The sequence below is a fragment of the Sinocyclocheilus anshuiensis genome, unplaced genomic scaffold (assembly GCF_001515605.1).
Source record: "Sinocyclocheilus anshuiensis isolate Anshui unplaced genomic scaffold, SAMN03320099.WGS_v1.1 scaffold277, whole genome shotgun sequence".
Classification (NCBI taxonomy): Eukaryota; Metazoa; Chordata; class Actinopteri; order Cypriniformes; family Cyprinidae; genus Sinocyclocheilus; species Sinocyclocheilus anshuiensis.
Window position 1 is genome coordinate 242911 of NW_015536463.1, and position 22214 is coordinate 265124.

Here is a 22214-nt window from a genome sequence, read left to right on the forward strand (position 1 = left end):
GATGAGAGCAGAGATATATGTGTGTGTGTGTGTGTGTGTGTGTGTGTGTGTGTGTGTGTTTTAAAGGTCAAGGCACCCATCGTTTTATGGTGCATCCCAGTGTCAAAATTGTGGAACCAGTTGTTCATTTGGTTCCAAGAAGTGCAGATGTTGTGGCTTTCGCATTGAGATTTCAGAAGGCAAAGTCTGTGTGTCGGGTGAGATGTTATAGTCCTGCCATAGACTTTTGAGACATCACTAGGAGCTAGAATACTGATTATTGCTTTCTTGTTCAGAGAATGAGAAACAACTTGAGCTGCTACCAAACAGTGTGAAAGAAGAGCTGAACGTCTTAACTGCCCAAAATGACGCAACTGTTGGTTGCACGCAGAGCACCCTTAATACTCAGAAAACAAGATGCACGCAGAGCCATGATTATGGAGGCCGTGCTGCACATCCTCCTTCATACAGTAAAGGAATGTGTCCCCATGCCCAGTGCCTGTCTAAGTTGTGGGAGGAAGTAGAGAACAGGGAGGACACCAAACACTTTAAGGACACAACAACCCAGGCGAATTTCTCCCTCGATATGGAACTCGATATGCAGAGTCAGGTTCAGAGGAATGACTATACCCAAAATGACCAAAACCAATCTTATGTACAAGTGGAAGAAGCAGATTACCATAATCTGAATCAGGAAGCGATGCCAGAATACTACAGTTTCAGTAACACCAGCTTAGACCATTCCACATGGAGCGATGGCACCCGGAGTGCGGACGAAGCCTACAATGATTCAGTCATGGCCACCAAAGGCAGTACAGAACTATCAGATGAACCATCAAATGCCACCATGGCCACTGCTGCAAACTCTACTGATTGTTTCTCTTGCCTTGGCAATTCTTTTGAGTCAGGAGACCATCAAGAAGACGTAAGAAAGAAGCATGACTCGGTATATGAGCAACAAATTGAGGAGATCAATGTGGGACCTTCACTGAAATCCAAATGTGGTGCTTCAGTTTCTGTGGACCAAATAATAGATGCCTGTGGTGATTTCAGAGCCTGTTTCACATCTACATGTGCAACAGAGGTTGATCAGATCTTCCAACTGAAAAATGTTGCCACTGACACAGACCTGCTAGCAGTCAGCCATGAGAAAGATACACAGACTGTGCAAATAGCCACATCTGAAAAGAACACCATTACTGAAGTCTGCATGTCTGATTTAGATGTCCTCACAGAGGTATCATAATTTCTAAATGGTATGGTTGAAGTTGTAATTTCTTCTTTTCAAATGAGCTGTGTATAACGTGCTCATCATTTACTCCTAGGAATTCATAAAGCTAAAGGAGACAACGAATGAGCTGAAACAACTGAAGAGCAGAAAGGCAAGGTAATTTGCTGAAAATGTTAGATTACAAAAATATTTACTCACTCTCATCTCATTCCAAAGCCATAAGACTTTTGTTCATCTTCTAAACGCAAACCAAGATACTTTTAATGAAACTTTCTGAGGACGATTTCTGAGCTTCATTTGAAAGGGCATTCCACCAAAACTTTGACACTTAAAATTCATAAAAAGACTGTAAACGGAATCAATTTTAATTGACCAATTTAAACCAATTCTGACGAGACGCAATCAGTTTATATGATGAACAGATTTAATTTAGCCTTTTTGTCACTTTGATCAATGCACAATACATGGAGTTCATGGAATATAATAAAAGCTGAGCTTCCGTTTCTTGCTTGACACACAAGAACAAACCTCATTGGTGCTCGTGCATCAAGCAAGCACATCTGATTTGCCATTTACCATTTTTGATGTGCTTTATGCATGTGTTGATCAATGTTTAAATAATTATTATGATTTTGTTTTTTTTTCTCATTCAATAGTTATTAATGTTTCTCAGTGTCATTTTTCAAATGTAAAATGTCCAAATTACTGTAACAAGCTGCTTAAGTGTGTTCTATATAATCAGAGATTATATAGAGATTGCTGTATAGGATTTCCATTTGTACATAAGGTACACATCCTTGAAAGTTAGGAAGATTCTACTTTGAAGTGTAAAAATGTCTTCAGTAAGATCTTTAGAATTCTGCTTTCTGAGACATCAAGTGCCCCCTTGAGGAAGACAGCTTTTTATTACAGTTATTACCTTGGTAAAACAGTGCTTCAGTTTTCATCACTGTTCTGCATCAAATCATTTGGTGTGGTTTCACTGAAGTAATGTATTTTAAAATGCCTAGAAGGATCATGTTATGTTCTTCTCAGCCCTAGTCCTGGTGTTGACCACTGCAGGAGAGTTTGTGGATGTGACTGTGCCCAGCGAGTGAGAAGAGCAGAACTGCGTCTTCTCGCTCTTCAGTTTGTCATGTGTCAGCAGCACTGCTGGAGATGCTACTTCACCTCCCCACTGGGTGAAAGTGCTCTTTGGGGGTAAGAGATGGCTCACAGAAGGATTTGTATTATGACAATTCAATACTTTTCTATTAAGGTATTCTATCCTAACCTTTGAGGTCAGCTATTTTTTGTATGTTCCTTAGGACTGAGGGCCTGCCAGAAGGCATAGCAGAAACACTGAATACACTACAGAAAGATTACCATGAGATGAGGAAACAGATTCTAGCAGGCACTCCTCTGGATAACCTTAAGCCCCTGTCAGTAGACTCTGAAAAGATAACTGCAAGGTCAAACTACAGCCCAGCATCGGTATGACAAAATCTGGAATTGTTAAAAATTTGGAAATGTATCATACCTGATACATATATATATATATATATATATATATATATACCGTAGTTGGTAATGAGCTGTCATTTCAGGTGCTTGAGGCCCATTTAAACTCATTTGACTGTCCGGGAAGGTAGGTGGTCATGATGTTTCAAATAAATATCCTTGAAAGTAACCTTTTCACAGACATTGTTAATCCCTGATATGAGTTACAGTGGTGGCCAAAATTATTATAACACTAGTATTTACACCAGCTAAAAAATGGTTTTAAGTCAGTTATTTCTATCTTTTGCCTCTGAAAAGATAACTACAAGGTCAAACTACAGCACAGCATCGGTATGACAAAATCTGGAATTGTTAAAAATTTGGAAATGTATCATACCTGATATATATATATATATATATATATACCGTAGTTGGTAATGAGCTGTCATTTACACACAGATCTGATCTCTTCATGAAGAAACAGAACAAACTGAGACAGACTAAATCCAAAAGAACTGTGGCAATGTCTCCAAGATGCTTCAAGAAAACCTACCTTTTAGCTGGTGAAAATACTAGTGTTCTAATAATTTTGGCCACCACTGTATTGTTGGAGAGGTCAAAGAAATCATAATTGGAAACCTTGAACATTGTGCTGCCACATTGCACTTCACAGCCAGGACGCTAGAGGGTGACAGTGGTTCAGTCAAATCAAAACCTGGAAATATCTGCAAACAAGTATACATATTATTATAATGTTTTGTAAATTGCTACTTTTATTCTGCAAGGATGCATTAAATTAATTAAGTGTCAGTAATGACATTTAGAATCAAAAGATTGCTATAAATGCTGTTCTTTTGAACTTTCTATTCATCAAAGATTGCTGATAAAATGGTTTTCAACACTAATAAGAAATGTTTCTCCAGCATAAAATCAGCATATTAGTATGATTTCTAAAGGATCATGTGACACTGAGGACTGGAGTAATGATGCTGAAAATTCAGCTTTGCATCACAGGAATAAATTACATTTTAAAATATATTCAAATAGAAAACAGCTGGTTTAAATGTAATATTTTACAATATTACTGTTTTACTGTATATTTGTTCAAATAAATGCAGCTTTGGTGAGCATAAGACACTTATTTCAAGAACATTAAAAATCTCACAACCCCAAATTTTGGAACAGTAGTATAGATGAATAAATATGAAAACACAGTTTCTGTCCTGTACACCGTTTTATTGTAACTTTTCCCCACATAATATCATCTTGGTCTGCCTGAGCCCTGTTTCGTCACACTATATGGCCTTGTACGTGTTCAGAAGTTCAAAGTATTATATTGTTATGTATAGCACCATTGCAAGTGGTCACAGAGTGGATGAAGAAAGTGAAGAGATGAGAGCACTGAGCACTGAAGTTTGCCAGGACACTGAAGCTGCTTTGGTAGTTCATTCACATACTATTATTTATTTGATTAAATTGTGATGAATCAACAATTGTACCTGAAATATGAGTCTGTTACATTTAAAATGGCCAGTATTTGTCCTTTCTGATTAGGATGACGGCAACAAGCAAGATAAAGCTCTGGTCTTTTTACCCAAGCAGCCAGGAGCTTCCGCTGAGAAGAACCCTGGTATGAATCTCAAATTTAAGAAAGAAATAAACCGGAATCATTTTTCAGCAGTGTTTTATATGCATGCTATGGTAGGTGTCATCAAAGATCCGAATAGCAGCGAGGCTTGGTTTGATGCAGAAGAGGAACTTGGGTCTCCAAATCAAGATGGAAAAATGGAGGAACTGAATGAAAGGAAAGAAAGTATGGACTACAAAATAAAAACTGCTGTTATATAAGCGTAAAAGTATGCTTGTGAAGCTGAAATACTGTTTATGAAAGCACCTGTTGCTGTTGGCTGATGGATTTAGTTGATGTCTAATGTTTGCTACTCTTTCACAGGGACTGATGAAGATAAATCAAACCACAGTTCCCTCTTGTGCATTACAAGCTTGCCTGGCAATATCGCTGAGGTTGAATGCATACAAATGTGAAGTTTTCAGTTAAGTTAATTATGGCCTCTAGGAGGCAGCAGCCACCACTAAATGTTCTATTTTCTGTAGCATGAAGTGCTGCTTTGGTTTGAGAAGTACAATGCCACCAATGTCTGCATCTCCACTTTCAGCAACAGTATGAGGTAAGCGTTTCCCGTGTATGCCCAAACACTGAGTTTAACCACTGGTTCAATTTAAGGTATAAAATATTTATCAACACTATCACTTCAGAATTTTAGAGTTTGTTTTCAAATAAAATGGTATTTACTGCATTACACTTTTCCTAGACACACTAATATCAATCTCAGTAAATGGCAAACCTTTAAAGTTAAAGCTGCAGTCTTCGTAACTTTCGGCGCTCTAGCGGTTAATAAACAGAACTGCGTGCGTCTTGCGGAAGAACATTGTAGCCGGAGCTACTTCTCTCTGTTTATGATGAATCATGCAGGTACTGGTTTACTCCGCAGCAGTACCTATCTGAACCAATCTAAAATAGTCCGAATATAAACACTTATTATAGGTGTACCGTAGTGATTCAGGACAAGCCAAAAACACTGGAAAATGGATTCATGGTGTACTCGATTATTATGTAAATTTTGAACAAAAAAGTTACGGACTGCAGCTTTAAGTATTAGAGCGTAAATAACCATGGACTAAAATAGTTTCATAAACAGGGAAACCTTGCTGAACTTGATTATGACTTGATTGAGTATGATTACTCATTTTGCCTAATCTCATTGTACCAGTACAGCAACAGTCAAGAGCCTACAGCTCCGCACCCAAATTGTGATGGTACAAACTGACAGTAGTAGCATGTTTAAAGATACAGTGTTTGTTTTTTATATTAATCTTTAGAGATTTTGTAGTAATGCTGAATGCAGTAGTTCTGGGCGTTAAAGCATTATTAGAGATTATCATTAATGAAATGCACTCTTGCCTGTGCTTATGTAGGGCAGCTATTGTTTATCTCAAGAGCCCCAGCGATGCCAAGGCAGCAGTTAAAGATCTACACGGGTGCTCCCTCCAAGGCCACACTGTCCAGGTGGTGCAACTCCGCGGGCCTGCCTCAGCTGATCCTAAACTGATCAGTGATCCGCCCCACAGCACCTCAAAAACCCATAAAGAAGAAGCTGCTGCTTCTGGGGATGGACTGGGAACGAAGGGTGTAACCTACACTTCATCACCTGGAGTAAGTATGAAGTGAAAGGCTTTTTAGAAAGCTTGCTGTGTCCAAAACTACTTAATTTTCTATCACTAGTACTTTGAAATACAATCGTGTGTGTGTGTGTGTGTGTGTGTGTATATATTATTATTATTATTATTATTATTATTATTATTATTATTAGCTAACATAATTATAATAGCTAATTAGCTAATGTATTATTCTTATTTTAAAAATTGTAGATGTATATATATATATATATTCTTTTATAAATTTGTTTAAATTATTGCTAATATCAGACCATTTTTGCTTTTTTGTTCCAAACCCTTAAGATGTCGTTATGTTTTTGACTCAGGGGCCGCGCTGTAGTGTGGACAGGTTAACCAATGTCTGCGACTCGCCCACAGCCTCTGGCACCTGTGTGCCACAGCACTACGCCACCATGGGAAGCTTTGACACAATCATGGCCCGGCTTTCAGAGTGCCACCCAAATGTAGGCCGCCAGAGGATCGTAGATGCCCTGCTGGAACTGCGGGCCAAGCATCAGGGCTTCCTCAGTGGGCTTCCTTTAAAATCTATAGTGGATATGACCTCTGAGCTTCTAACACAGGCCTCAACTCCGACATATATTTGAGTTAGTGCTGTTATAAGCAGCGATAAAGGCCTTGTAAATAGTTCCCTGACTAGTATGACTGGATTTCAGTTGTCAGTTCATTTTTTTTTCAGCTAACTAATGTTATCTACAGCCATTTCGTTGTAATTCATTAATCAGAGTATTTCTTTCTCCTGGAAATGGAGTTATTTTTTAATTCATTTCAGGTTTTCATCTCTGCTGTTATCAGTTATGCTGTGCATATAGAAGTTTCCTTGTGTTTCCTGAATAAAACTGTTTTCCTGTGTTTCCTATAATGATTTGATTTGATGAGTGCAAGCCCAGGCACAGTGTAGAGCTGCACATTTCAAATGTGCAAATTTCAGAGCATTTCAAGTCATGTGACCAGGGTTTTTTTGCCGTTGTAAAAATGGTCTGTGGTGGAGGGACCCTTTTTATCACTCCTGTCAGCTCAGGTAAAACTAGAAGCCCTTTCTATTCTTGGAGGTACCCAATTGGTTCTCCACAGTTTTTTTCTGTGGAACAGGTGGGGATGTAATTAGTGATGGTCACATGACTGCTGATTGCGCTGGATGAAATTTTCAAGCCAGATCTTAAAGAACTACTGACATTAAAAACATTTACAAAATGCTCTAAATCTAGTTTTGCGAGAAGAAACAGCATGCAACCATTTTAATGTAATTTGACAGTTTTGTGTGAGAAACTGATTTATATTTTAGAGCAAAATATGATTGTTCAGTCCATAAAACACCTTTATTGGTTACTAAGGTCAACTAATCAAAGGGTTAAATGTCCTTTCAACTGTTTCGTCCTATCGGCGTTACTTTCTCCCCTCATATTCTGACTAGCCCCGCCCTTCGTTTGATTGCCATTTTCTTTTATTGGCAAGGACATTTGAATGACTTGTTTACTGTCCAATCAGTGCATGGTTTGAAGTCGCCCTACTAGCCAATCCCAGCGCAGGGGGGCGGGACTTGTTGGACAAACATTGGGAAAAAACGTCCGTTCTCTTCTCCCATGGGCGGAGTCTAGAGTAATGTGAGGGACGCGGCAGGCACTCAATTATTCAACTTCCACGCTGAAAACAACTGGATGATGAGTAAAACAGTCTGTTTACAAAGTTTAAAATGTATTTGTGAATGAAGTTTGAAACTCAGTATGGATGCAGTCAATGGTGAATTATTGCAGTGGACTTCAGACAGAGTGCGACAGTAACAATAACTTCGAATGTGGATTATTGTTCAGAGTTGCGGTATGTGTTTACCAGTTGACTGCACTGGACTCTAACTTCAGTCGTGTGTGCCGCTGTGATGTGGAGAGGATGGACACAAAGAAGATCTCAGCCACTCGCGATATAAGAAACGGACATTTATAATAGAAACTTTTTTATACAATTGGACAAAAAAAACAAAAACAACATTTTTTGACGTTGAACGGGCTTTTGATTTTGTAAGGAATAATGTGGAAACCTTGCCCATTTACACATCACCCGGCCCTTCTACTTTACATAGTCTTGGAAATATTTATACACAGTGTCAAAGGTAAGTGTAGTGCAGTTGTTAGTGAAATCACATCTGTCATCAAAATGCTATATCTGATTTCGTTTAGATAAGTAGGTTTAATACTAAATTAGTAAATGCAAATGCATGAAATAAATGTTTGAAAATATATACATTAATAAATTGTATGTTTGAACATTAATTTACTTTCCCCTTAATTTTTACAATAATTCATTGCATCTATTTACTTAGTGTTTCATTTATGTATTTATTTCACCACCGCGATAATGAGGGGAGGTCAGTTTGCCCCAATTACTTTTCTAAGCAATTCTGTGACTTTGTATCGTTTCTCATGTTTCTGTCTTCTTAACATGAATCACTTGTGTGGCAGAAATCCTTGGTTGAAAGTGTCTTTAGATAAATAAAAGGGTGTTAAATGCATATATTCATAATACCTATTTGACTTGCAATGGATTTTTTTGTAGGTCTTAATGTTTGCATGAGCGGCAGCGCCACATCTTGTGAAGAATGTCTCCTCATTCACCCAAGCTGCGCCTGGTGCGCGCAAGAGGTACTGCGAGACACTGTGATTGACAGAAGATGTCGCAAAACCTACTGAGCTGCCTACCTAGACAGTACTTTTAGCCATCATAGACTAGTCAAATATTGTCTAGTTAGGCAGACAGACCACTGATTTATTTATAAATGTGAATATACTTCAATAGTCCAGGGCTTCTGGCTGTTTACAGGTTGCTAAGAGCATTACTGCTGTATTTCACTGCATTTGTGGGTTTGCTCATTTATTAAATGCTTTCCTCACATCACTTACCACAGCAATCTTTTTTCCCGATTCAGGACTTTGGACAAGCTAGAACTCTCAACTCACGATGTGACTTCAGCCAGAACTTACAGAAAAGAGGATGTGATGCCCCTTTCATAGAAAATCCCAGGAGTGGCAGCTCTCTGTTGCGGAGCAAACCTTTGAGCTCCAAAGGTTCTGGGGTGACCCAGTATGATGTCATCCAGATATACCCACAAAAGATCTCTCTCAGCTTAAGGCCTGGTATGCATCTTCTGATTGGTTTAGAGAAGGACACATTTTAATAAAAACATTTGTAGATACCTTGAAATAGCATGTCAGTTTAATGACTCGTACATCCTTCAGGTGACCAGACCTCATTTGAAGTACAAGTGCGTCCTGTAGAAGACTACCCTGTTGATTTGTACTACCTGATGGACCTCTCGCTCTCCATGAAGGATGATCTGGACACAATCCGCAACCTAGGCACCAAACTGGCTGAGGAAATGAGGAAGCTTACAAGTAACTTCCGCCTTGGCTTTGGCTCTTTTGTGGATAAGAACATCTCACCCTTCTCCTACACAGCCCCCAAGTACCAGGACAATCCGTGCAATGGGTAAGAAAGAGACTTCTCGCAGATGTGTGGTGAGCTGTAAACAGGTTTGAGATTGGCTTTCCTTATGTCTAAATTCAAATGCAAAAAGGCTCTTGTGCCTTTTGCCCTTTAATGCCCTTTGTTATGCAATGGAGAGAACAGCTACTCGTTAGTGAGAACTGTTTGGACACAGTACCTTCTCATCTGGGGAAGTGAATGTGTCTTGATTTCTTTCCCTTGTGATACTAAAAATAGTCCGGCTTTGGCATTGACTTGTCTTATGGGGAAAGTGCATCATTGGAAATTCAAAAAGCACTCGGCATGCCACAGTTCTGGACTTGTTAACCACAGCCTTATGTCACACTTTAAAGTAAACACTTAATTTAGTTGAGAAACATTTAAAGATATTTTGTCCTGCTTTCACTGGTGGTTATTGTTCTGGTCCAATGCAAAATAGTGGTAGACTTATTGGAAGGTGTGACAGAGCAGATTGAGGTTGCAAAGCCAGTACAGCACATGGCCTAGGGAAGCCCACATCCCATCATGCATCAGTGACCATGTAGGTTATGCTTTCAGTCCTCTTGAATGCTCACTGTATCACAACAGATTTCATACAGATAAATGACAAGGCATATACCATATTCTACAACAAGTACATGTACTCTACCCTTTCAAAAATAATATTTTACAATTATAAATTGTTTAATATTATCTGACTATATTTCATGAAGTAATTGAACTAATTAAAAACGATATTTTATACAGAACTTGTACTATACCATTTGCATATAAAATGCTGTGTTTAATATAAGACTTTTTGCACATGCTAATATAATGCTTATTTAAATCAATTAAATTAAAATGTATTTAAAAAAACTTTAATTAAAATTGTAAGTTTTTTTGGTGCTGGTATTTAAATTAAATAGTTTTTAATGTGTATAATTAAAAAATAAAACTATAAATATTTGCTTGGTTTTAAAAGGATAATATCATGTATATTTAAATGTAAAAATAGATGTTTATAATAATATAATATCAAAAACGCTATCATTAATTTAATGTATGATTTCAGTATTGCTTTTTAAGCTTCTGATTTCTCTCATTTTTCTCTTGTTCCAGATATAAGTTGTTCCCAAACTGCGTCCCTACATTTGGCTTCCGTCACCTCTTATCTCTTACGGACAAGGTTGACCGTTTCAATGAAGAAGTGCAGAAGCAGATGGTTTCGCGGAACAGGGACGCACCAGAGGGGGGGTTTGATGCCATTCTGCAGGCTGCCGTTTGCAAGGTAAGCAGTCAGTAAAGACAGGTCATTTTGCTGCTTCATCACTAAGCTTCTTTGACTCCTTCAACTCTCTATAGAGACAGAAAGCCTGTCCAGCAATTGAGAAAATGTCTTGTTTTTGTGCTGTGCTATCTGAGCTTTATCAGAACCGATACAGGTGTCTGAGTCCTAAAATAGACACACTAATATAGCATGACATGATAGGCTGTAAAAATTATTTGCTTTGGCATGAAAGGCACAAACACAGCATGCATGAGAGAAAGAGACTGTGTGGTTTACACTGAATTAGAGAGGAGAGCCTTGCCCATTTATTCACTGTACAGTACGTGTTAATCAGTGCTCGTTCTTGTTAGTGAGACTAGTCAGAACTTGTGTGTTGAATTTGCCATGTGTTTCTCATTTTTTCAGAATTGCTTGAACATCCTGTTTTTAAATATTCAGCCATCTAAAATATTAGTCAGCATGGTGTCTGATATTTGAGTAGTTAGTGGACTTTTTGTATCTAGATTTTAGGTAAAATATATATGCATCAATGAATGAAACCGTACTGGTCACCAATTTTAAACACCATTTTGCCTGCATTTTTTTTTTTTTAAGTATATTTAAAATGGTTCTGTGTTGTGACACAAATGTAATATAAGTATATATTCCGTTTAGTCTCTTAATTAATATTTGGCTATAAAAGGTGCATGCATAAAAAAAAAAAGAATGACCAAATTGCTTTACAGTTCTATTTCATGTAGGCTACTAATTTATACTGCTACTTTAACTTTATATTTTTAAACAAATCTATTTCTTAAAAGTGATCATAAATTTGTTTTATTTGGAAAAACTCTCCATATGTGAATGCATATCCATATGAGACAACTCTGTAATATAATTTAACTGATCCATCAACTATACAGAAACACTGTGTACATGTACAACAATTTAATATAAACATGGTATAGAGATATGGTAACACTTTAGTGCAGGGACCAATTCTCACTATTAACTAGTTGCTTATTAGCATGTCTATTGTTAACCTATTGGATGTTTATTAGTACTTATAAAGCACATATCCTGCATGACCATATTCTACATCCCTAATCTTACCCAATACCTAAATTTAACAACTCCTCCTTACTATTAATTAGGCAGCAAATTAGGAGTTTATTGAGGCCGAAAGTCATAGTTAATTGCTTGTTAATGGAATAAATTGGACCTTAAAATAAAGTGTGACCAGAGATATGAAAAGATATAGACTGGCATAAATGAAAGTTTAATCTCATTGTGGCAGGAGAAGATTGGCTGGAGGAAGGAGGCCTATCATCTCTTGGTGTTTGCCACCGATGACGTCCCTCACTTGGCTTTGGACGGCAAGCTCGGTGGACTAGTGCATCCTCACGATGGACAGTGTCACCTGAACGACAAGAACGAGTATAGTGCTGCAAACAAGATGGTAAAGCTTTTGTACTGCAAAGCATCATTTGAACCAAACAAATGTTCATCCAGTTTATGTGGAGACACATTTGGGTAAATGAACTGACTGTCTGTATGAGATTAGATTGTTTTATTGTAAAGACACTTAATGCCTAATTGCTTGTCCTCAACTGCCATCGTCCATAATTGCTTGAGATTAACATATAATGATTGTCTGAAAATCTTAAGCCCCAGCAGGTTTCTGTTTTCTGAACCGTATTGAGAAACCTTCAAATGTGTTTAGGTTTTAATGGGAAGGCTTTGTGCACTTGTTTCCTTCTCTTTTGACCAGTTGATGTCTCTTGTATATTCATAACTCAAATGCATTTTTCCCCTCATCTATGTCAAAATGCAAGAACAGATGCTGCGCTTGTCTCTGTGCAGTTTGGGTTTCATCCAAAGCAGCTGAGTGTTTTGTGAGAGAGAGAGCAAACTAGGATTTAATATTTCTGCATCCATCTTGTTCTGTAGAAAACGTTACTCAAATGTGCTTAACACATCACTGATCATTCATTAAAGAGATTGAGCACAAACTCACTGGATTCTCAGGCAGGTCAGTAGCAGAGGACGCCTGTAGCTGAATACAGAGGAAATGGGTGGGAAGGATAACGGAAACCATGGAGGGGAATCAGAAGAGCGATGACTTCCTTTTGCAAACGTCCCAACAGAAAGAGTGCTGCAGGAAGTGAGGGATTGAATAAATGCATCTTACTGATATATGGACATCTCTCCACAGGACTACCCTTCACTCGCTCTACTTGGAGAGAAACTGGCTGAAAACAATATTTTCCTCATCTTTGCTGTGACCAAAAGACACTATGTTCTTTACAAGGTATCTTTCATTCATCATAAGCTATCTTGATCGACGTTGAGCTGTTTTTGTTTTGTGTTTAATGTTTTCTCAATGTCTTTTTACCCGTAGAATCTCACAGCATTGATCCCTGGGACTACGGTGGAAATTTTGGACCAAGACTCCAAAAACATTATTCAGCTAATTGTGAATGCATACAATGTAAGTTGTTCTTATTGCCATCTTGTACTGAGGGTGGATTTTTACAGTGCACATAAAAGAAAATGGGCTCTTGTTGACCCCAAGGCTGATCCCTTCATGCTTTTGTTCCCTGTAAAGTGTGTAGTATGTATCTTATGGTTCAAGGTTGAAGCTGTGATATATAGTGACAGCCCATTATGAACGCACTGTTCATTTTTAGGGAATGTGGTAAACACACTTCAGGGTCAGGCAGTCACAGCACAGTACTATATAAAGTGTACAAATTGACTCCAGTTTAACTGGCAACCAAACTGATTACCCTGATTATTTTCAGCTAATAAATGGTTAGGAATTGAATTAGGAACAGATGATGTTGTGGAGTGTGATTTTAGGAAAGCTTTGCTCTTTTGCTGTCTTCACTGCATGATCACATGATTACATAAGATAAGGAATTTCCTGTTTTTGTTAGTGAAGAACTTTGATGTGTTTGCCTTGGTTCAGTAATCTTTGTAGTCTGGTATTTTTGTCTAATGAAGATCTGATATTCTGTGGGGGGTTTTTGCGGAGGACACCTTTGCACATGCATTTTTATATCAACTTAATTTAACATAAAAAGTAAATTCATATGAATAACACAAACTTCAAAAAAGTTTGGAGTATATTATTATTTTATTTTATTTTTTGAAAGACTTGAATACTTTTATTCAGCAAGGACACATTAAAATGATCAAAAATGACAATAAAGACATTTATAATGTTGCCAAATATTTCTATTTCAGATAAATGCTGTTCTTATGAACTTGTATCAGTAGTAGCCTTACTAACCATAAACTTTTGTACAGTAGAGTAGATCCACTGGCCTTGAGGTCTTGCAAACACAATTAAGCACCATGGGAAACCACGTCATAAGACAGCTTAATAAAAAAAATGAATAATGTTACGATATGAAGAGAAATTCAATAATCAGTTTATAACTGGTCACAAACACTGACCAAATATCAAGCCAGGGTTTTTTTGTTGACCCAGTTACCTATCTCTCCTGACTTTCAGTTTACACCAAAATATGCCAAAGTACCAAAGGCTATGATTACTGTCATGGATATGATCTATTTTGGTGTTGTTTTGAGTGGTAGTATGCTGGCCAAGAATATGATTGAATGTTTGTGGTTTTATTTTTTGGTGCTAGAGCATTATAGACACCAAGTATGTGATTTTCTCCATTATCATTGAAATTGTAACTAGTGAATGTTAGATGCTTTTGTGTTTTGTGAATGATTTTGTTTTTGTTTTAATGTAGAACATCAGGTCAAAGGTTGAGCTGAGCATATGGGACCATCCTGAAGATCTCAGTCTGGCCTTCACCGCTACCTGCCAAGACGGCCAGCCCCTGACCGGCCTCCGCAAGTGTGCTGACGTCAAAATCGGTGACACTGTTAGTGCTTTATACTTTATCAAATATTGCCTGTGCCGTTTACACCAACTTATTGGTAGTACGTTATTTACTCAACGATAACATGTAAGGTTTGAATGATATGCCATGGTCTGCACTCACACGTCATTATGCTGTATCAGCCACAACAGACTTACACTCTGGTGTAAAATAGTTAAGAGAGCCCTCTTTAGGATTTAGGGAACTAAATATTACCATATCATAAAATGCAGATGACAGATTCATAGCATCAAGCACACAAGTTGTATCTAACAGTGCTTGTATTAACGGTTACTTTATAATGTTTTCGCTTTACAGTGTTCACATGGTGTAGATTGTAGTTGTTGGATCTCCCATACATTCTTGGTTAAACTGACATTGTAAAACTTCTATAGGACTACTTGGTACATGTCACCATGCAGTGATCTGACCCTTGGATTCAAGCAGAGTTCTCCACTCTTGCCTGTACCATTCCCATTCTGCATAATTGAATGTAGAGAAGGATCGTGAGGGAAAGCGGAGGGGTAGAGCTGAATACCCTCTCTGAATGGAGCAACCCAATTTTTTCTGGCCGCTCCAATAGACCCAGGGCCTTTTTGTCTCATCCACGAGGGAAATTTGTCACACCGTGCCCAAGTGCCAATCATGCCTTTAGAAAGGGGAGCAAAACCCAAACAGAATCCCATGTGTCACTTACGGTCCTCCGCCGAACCCTCTGAGGAGTCTGTTGCTGCATTTCAATGGGCTCACACAATGGCGCAGGGCTCTTTCTGGGTGAAAAACACAGGCTTTAGATACTTAGATTCCTTTCACAGAAGTAGATTCAAGCCCCTAGAGACTACTAAAATGTCCCATACATAACACATTCGTCTAATCCTATATTAAGCTGGCTGGTGTCCCAGGAAACATCAGTTTACTTTTGGATAGACTTTGTTTGCCATGGATTTATAAAGCTCTGCTAGCTGTTGTGCAAATGCAAGAACACTATGAAATGGGAGGTGTACAGTCAGGAGCACAACTACAGATTTACTGATATAGCAATATATTTTAGATACAGCAATAAGTGTTCAAATAGTATTAGTTGTTAGTAGTAATAGTCATATTTTTGATACATTTTATGTAATTCTTACCTATTACTATATATATTTTTTTTTTAAATAGGAATTATTATTACCATCCAATCAGGTATCACAAAAATGAACCCCAACAGGGTGTTTAGGATGCCAATGTGTTATTTTTAGTATTATCCAGTATTATTTTAGTATAATTTATATACTGTTATATTTTTTATCATTAACTTTTATTTTTATATTTTCATTTTAATTTGAGGAATTCTGTTATATGTGCTTTTATCGTTTTTATTATTTTTTAATATCGCTAATTAATATTAATATTTAATATTTAGGTTTTTAGTATTATTTTGGTTTTAGGTTTTATTCATTTCTAGTTTTTATCCATTTCCAGTTCAATGTAAACTAATTTCAGTTAGTTGCCAATGCAACAGTTTTTCATCTAATATTTATTATTTCAGCTTTATTTCAGTTTTGAAAAATCCCTCAACTGCTATTGCAAAATACTCCAGTTTTATGTCTATGCAGTGTGAATATTTGACATGAATTTTTTTTTTTCTGCTGGCAGCCTGTCTTCATGTTATTTTCTGCTTACTGCATGCTAAGACAGAGACAAAAAATGAAAACAGGCTCCTCCGATTCTGATTAATGCTTTAGTTTGCTGCTGCTCTGAAGGCTTTAGGTCTCTTACAAACAACTTATGCAAAGACACAGATCGATCTAGTCATTTCTGGTCTGATCATTACTAAATGTAAAACATGTTTTTCCTACTCTTGATCTGGTTTGTTTTTATTAAAATGCCATGTACAGTTTTGACCAGTGATGGCTCATCCTTATATAATGTCCACACCTCTTCCTCTGCCCAACCATACAGACTTTAATGGAGTTTTCCAATGCTTTCTGTCTTCATCTAACCATTGCCATGTACTCGTGACTCACATGTCTCCTTAATCCAATTCTGCAGCTCATTGCCTCATTGAGGAAATACTTCTTGCTGTGCTTTTGTCTGTCTGTGACCCCTTACTTTCCCGCTTTTTTTGTGTTGTTTTTCAGCATGATCTTTAAGGAGCAGCATGTTAATGCTGTATAATATGTAGTGAAAGTTGTGTTTGATGTAATTTTACTGTTTGTTTTTTTTTACTTTTTTGTTTATCACAAATCCTAAAAAAAACAAATAACATGGGTTCCACAAAAATATTTAGCAGCACAAATGTTTTCAACATTGATAGTAATGAGAGATGTTTCTTGAGCATCAAATTGGCATATTGGAATGAACATAATTGAAACCAACAAACAAATAAAACTCTATTCATACATGAATTGAGATTGTTGGACAGGTCCAAAAAGTTACCAGTTATTCATGATTTCATGCACAGTTGGGATGCCAGTACAAGAACCTTTTCCACATGAGCAAAAAGTACTCTTGTACAGAAATAGACATTTTGAATATTTGATGAATTGTCTTACTTGCCTCCCTTTTGTGTCAAGTCTCTTCTCCATCATTTCTATTTTTACACCCGAGTATGTGTTTTATTTAGGCTGTTACTTCGCTGTAGAGAGACCAGTGCTGTCAAAGTAACAGCATCCCCTTTTCCATTCAAATAACTTCTCTGACAGCCTTAGCCTTTCATTGTGATTAAGAAGACATGTGAGCCTCTAGTCTACCTCCATCAGTATGACCCTCTGTGGCCCAGTGTTTGGCTCTGAGCTTTAAACTCTTGGGTCTGGAGGGCTCACTGATGTGAAACACTACTTCAAAGTGTTCAGACACGGCATGTTGGGCTTGTCCGCTCCCCTGGGCGGTTCTGAATCAAAGGCCAGCCAGGCTACATGTTTTTGAAAGTGTCGGGTTTTCTGCCCCTGAGGATCCGCACATCAAGTTTGCTCACTTCTGGGAAAAGAATTGATAAAGTGATAAATCCTCTTTAGCACTGCATGTTGCATAAATCCAGTGCAGTTACAAGACACTTAAACCGCATCTCAAGTGGAATACTAAATCTGAGAAATGAGCTTTGAATTTTTATCTCACCATCTTACCATAAATTATTTGATGCCGATCAAGTCTAGGCTAGTAAGGATGAAGCCTCTTATGTTTAGACTTCCTTCCTCTGGGTGGTCATCATCAGGGTTGAGTCTCTCTTTCCTCTGGTCTGAAGGTCTGTGATTAATCTGACAAGTATGATCTACATCGGTTAGTGAAGCCTCTGTTTGCCTCTGAGTTTGCATTCTTGAACCATGCATGATTAGTTGTCCCAAAATAATGTTTTGGTTAAAAGGTTTGTGGTTAACACAAGCTCAAGATATTTTCATGTTTTATTATTCAACATAAAATACATCAGTAATACCCCACTTGTGATTTTTTTTATTTTTTATAAGGCTTTTATGTGTCTTTAAAAGGCAGTTGCCAACAAGTGTCTAAATGGGACTACAGAGTCTTTTGGGGATATTAAACATTACGCCAAGCACGAAAGCTCATCTACTAAATAGTCTGCTTTTACAGACTAGTTGTGTTTATATCCATGCTTTTGCAAACTTATTTAAAAATTAACTTTTGTTGGTCACAGAATTTTCCAGCAATAATCCAAAAGCCAATGGAAAATCCTATTGGCTTTTTGTCAAGGGAACCAAGGTCTTGCAAACTTCAAAAATATGTCATCCCTGTAGCACTCAGTAGCTGTTTCCCAAATTAGGGTCTGTATCCGTCGGGTCAAACTAAGCATTGTTAAAGGGTTTGGAACGACATGAGGGTAATTAATGACAGAATTTTCATTTTTGGGTGAATATCCCTTTAAGTGGATCTATAAGTTTGCAGCTTGTTAAGATATTAGTCGACTTTAGTCAAGTATTAGTCACGTTTTGAATGTGTTTTTTCCATTCCTTGTATCCTTCATGGCCTAGGAAGCAAAGCACACATTTCAAGGCCACATTTGAAGGAGTCTTTGAAATGGGACAGCCTTCTAAGTGCCACTGCGACGCATTCTGCCTTGAAATGCAGCCTTTGATTTGGGATATTTGTATATTTAGTCTTAAATACAAGAAAGTAAGTTGTCTGTCCTTTCTTGCAGGTCTCCTTCAACATAACTGTAGATGCTCGAGGATGTCCTCCGAAAGGCACCAGGAAGAGTTTCACCATCAGGCCTGTTGGTTTTAAAGACCGTCTGGAGGTCTCTGTGGACTACCGCTGTGATTGCAGCTGCACATATTACACCAAGACCAACAGCAGCCGCTGCAACTCTGCCGGCACCTACAGCTGCGGGATGTGCCGCTGTGAGCCCGGCTACCTGGGGGCCCGCTGCGAGTGTGAGGAGGGTGAGGTCGACCACCAGCACCTCAGTGCCTGTCGTGAGGCCGAGGGCAAGCAGGTGTGCAGCGGCCGTGGAGAATGCAGCTGTAACCAGTGTCTGTGTTACGAGTCAGAGTTCGGCAAAATCTACGGCACCTTCTGCGAGTGTGACGACTTCTCCTGTGCCCGACATAAGGGTATACTGTGCTCCGGTAAGGTGAAAGGATTTATGTGCTTACAATGCACAGTGCATTTCAGTTCCACAATGCATTTTTACCTGTGTGAATTCAGTCGTTTTGTACAAAATGTGGAAGTTTATGGGCCATGTCCTAGCTTTTCAGCATTAACTCAAACCATTCGGCTTATTTGGCTTGCCATGGGCCTCTTTAGGATGATAAGTTTGTGCCCGATGCATTTGATCAGTTCTTGCCAAAGAGCAGTTGGCTGGCACCCCATCTCTCCCTCTCCACATAGGACGCATCTCTTCCATGCCACAGTGAGAGCTTTGTAGAAGGCTGCATTTGTTTATCCATGCACACAATAGCTGGTCTATGAGTAATAAAGCTCTGTTTTTCTTTAGTCAGCAGAAACTGTCAGCCCAGCACAAAATGGACATTTGTTGAGCCTCTGTAGAAATAATGTCATCGGTAAAATCGAGAATATGTCCCATTCCTGCTATCTCAGCCATGGAAAACTCTTCTTGTCTACAGTAATGAGTCCTTAATGAATCTGGGTGATTATACTTTTTTGCCCCACTTTGCCATGGTGAATTAACTGGGACAATTCTTGTAAACTCGCTAATAATGGCTGTGGGAAAAGGCAAACGTTGATGAGAGAGTTTCGTAGGTTTTGTTCACTTGTTAAATGCCTCATAAACATGCTTTGTGGCATTTTGATTTGACCATGCTCTGGTGAGAGCAGCTTGTTTAGTAGTTAGTGAGTTGCAAGGTGTTTAGGATAGAAGTGCTCATGAAGTCCTATAGATATTGTTTATCAGAAGAGTGCTTGGGTTTCTCAGACTGGCAGGACACTTGAGATGAACCTACTCCAAGGCATGGTTTAATAAATTGGGGGTACATTTGGGAACTGTAGGGGATTTGTGAGTTGGTGAAAAGCTAATAATTAGATCATAATGTAAAACTAACCCTTATGAAAATTAACCATGATTTTATTATAGTAAAAGTGTAGTAACCATGTTTTTTTGGTTTATTGATTACCTTTTGTATAACCACAGTTTTGCTACAAATTCTGTGGTTAAACTGTGGTTAGTGTAGCAAAACCATGGTTAATTTGTGGTTACCATGGTTTAACTAGTAACAATGTTTTTTTGTTTGTTTGTTTTATTTGTAGTAAAACCATGGTTCATTTTCATAAAAGAGAAAAAAAAACTCAATTCTTGACATTTGTTTGCCGTGTATCCAAATAAAAGGATTACATGCCGAGATATTAGCAATCTTCTTTATTCTTATAAAGTGCTCAGTGCATATTAAAATCAACAGACATTTCAGTCATGCAGGACCTTCCTCAGTGTTCACATACTTGGTGGATTCTTTTATTGACTTGAAATTGTGTTACATGTGAATGGAACCAAGCTCAAGATCCTCCTTTTTTCATAATTTTCATAAAAGAAAATAGGACTGCACAATTTATTCAAATAAAATTTAAATAGTTGCAATTTATTCTGAAAGGCTGCAGTTTAGTCTTATCTGCGGCACTATATTTTTAACATTCAAGAAGAATAATCAATGTTTAGGGTCTCTGCATGTCTTGCAATTTATTTACTTTCATCTTAATCTTTACATGAGTGTTGGAACCTTTCTGTGTTTGTGGAGAAATAGTCTTGTTTGCTGTGCAGCGTTGATAGTTGTGATAAAGTGAGGTGAATAAACATGATCCAGTTGAAGGGTCAGGAGGAAGCTGTGTAGAATAAGTTAAACGGTCCTGTGGGGGCGGAGCTTCCTCCTCTGCCACTTTATTACTGGGTCACTGGGCTTGGTGAGCTTGTCAAGACTCTTGAAGGCTGACTGGCTGATGGCTTCTCGGTACTATACAATAGGGCAAGAATAAGCAGTTTGAAGATGGTGTTGCATAACTCTTTGTAGCCACATTCCATATATAGATGTATATATTAGTGGTTCTTTTTCAAGGTGACTTTAAAGAAGCTTTTTAAATGTAAACATGACTTTAAAATGACCATAAACACTCTTATTATTGTTCTTTTAAGCATAGTCCCTTGTTGATACACCTGGAGTAAACACAGCTTTGTTTTTCTTGAAACTCTCTGTTTAATGGAAGTGCCATTGAAATGGTTTTCTCAGCTGTACCCTTATTTTTGTATCACACTCCACACCCTGCTATTACTTAAAACAGCATTTTCAATAACAGTAGCAAAATAAAACCAAAATAAGATTCAGAGGTCACCCTGGACCATTGGATCAAAGTGTCTTGAATAGGATCAAAGTATTATTCTGGAATGTAGTAGCAACTTTCTGTGTATATATAGAGACATTTAAAGGATCATGCAGAGTCAGCCGGTGATCCTGCACAGGGTGATCAGCTTGCTACAGCTTCTTCTGGTCAGTTTTACAGTTTCACAGTCATCAGACTAAAATATTTGACAGCAGAATGGTGTGATCGACCAATCAGAATTAAGTTGTCCAGAAAGCTGTGCATTACATAGGGGGGAAGTCGTGGCCTAATGGTTAGAGAGTCGGACTCATAACCCAAAGGTTGTGGGTTCGAGTTTCGTACCGGCAGGGATTGTAGGTGGGGGGAGTGAATGTACAGCGCTCTCTCCCACCTTCAATACCACGACTGAGGTGCCCTTGAGCAAGGCACCGAACCCCCAACTGCTCCCCGGGCACCGCAGCATAAATGGCTGCCCACTGCTCCGGGTGTGTGTTCACGGTTTGTGTGTGTTCACTGCTGTGTGTGTGCACTTTGGATGGGTAAATGCAGAGCACTAATTCCGAGTATGGGTCACCATACTTGGCCACATGTCACGTCACATTTTTATTAGAAATTTTATAACAGTTTTTAGTTTTACATAAGTTATATGTGCTTCTCTCTAAATCTGTCATTTAAGTGTTTGTATTTTGTGGGTTGGATGTGATCAGTGTGGCCTTGTCGTGCTGATAGCAGTCTGAAGGGCTCCTACAGAAGGGCCGCACTGCACAGATAAGACTTCTGTGTATCCTTTATTGTGTTTGAGCAGAAGTCTGCGCTCAGCTATCATAATGAAATATTTTTAATCTGCTGGACTTTTATGATTGAAAGGATTTAGCGTGACTGCTGT

At 38.2% G+C, this 22214-nt stretch overlaps 2 protein-coding genes across 5 annotated transcripts in view; both read left to right on the forward strand.

Moving 5' to 3' along the window:
* LOC107674378 (RNA-binding protein 44-like) overlaps window positions 1-7085 on the forward strand; it is an 11660-nt gene extending 4575 nt beyond the window's left edge. For 3 of the 4 annotated variants that reach the window (XM_016469459.1, XM_016468712.1, XM_016470848.1), the window contains 13 exons: window positions 67-197; window positions 276-1216; window positions 1305-1366; window positions 2246-2410; window positions 2518-2683; window positions 2797-2837; window positions 4039-4129; window positions 4244-4319; window positions 4395-4502; window positions 4641-4711; window positions 4802-4875; window positions 5684-5921; window positions 6250-7085. In XM_016469459.1, the coding sequence (XP_016324945.1) occupies window positions 67-197; window positions 276-1216; window positions 1305-1366; window positions 2246-2410; window positions 2518-2683; window positions 2797-2837; window positions 4039-4129; window positions 4244-4319; window positions 4395-4502; window positions 4641-4711; window positions 4802-4875; window positions 5684-5921; window positions 6250-6528 (2443 nt within the window). In that variant the 3' untranslated portion in view covers window positions 6529-7085. The remainder of the gene's footprint in view (window positions 1-66; window positions 198-275; window positions 1217-1304; window positions 1367-2245; window positions 2411-2517; window positions 2684-2796; window positions 2838-4038; window positions 4130-4243; window positions 4320-4394; window positions 4503-4640; window positions 4712-4801; window positions 4876-5683; window positions 5922-6249) is intronic. The other variant, XM_016470167.1, reaches the window with a different exon arrangement.
* A 70-nt stretch (window positions 7086-7155) lies between these two features.
* The window catches only part of LOC107676864 (integrin beta-5), a 33056-nt gene continuing 17997 nt past the window's right edge, over window positions 7156-22214 (forward strand). The window contains exons 1-10 of the mRNA XM_016471927.1: window positions 7156-8048; window positions 8492-8577; window positions 8862-9069; window positions 9172-9421; window positions 10520-10688; window positions 11965-12126; window positions 12883-12978; window positions 13069-13158; window positions 14435-14569; window positions 18702-19131. Of these exons, the coding sequence (XP_016327413.1) occupies window positions 7967-8048; window positions 8492-8577; window positions 8862-9069; window positions 9172-9421; window positions 10520-10688; window positions 11965-12126; window positions 12883-12978; window positions 13069-13158; window positions 14435-14569; window positions 18702-19131 (1708 nt within the window). The 5' untranslated portion in view covers window positions 7156-7966. The remainder of the gene's footprint in view (window positions 8049-8491; window positions 8578-8861; window positions 9070-9171; window positions 9422-10519; window positions 10689-11964; window positions 12127-12882; window positions 12979-13068; window positions 13159-14434; window positions 14570-18701; window positions 19132-22214) is intronic.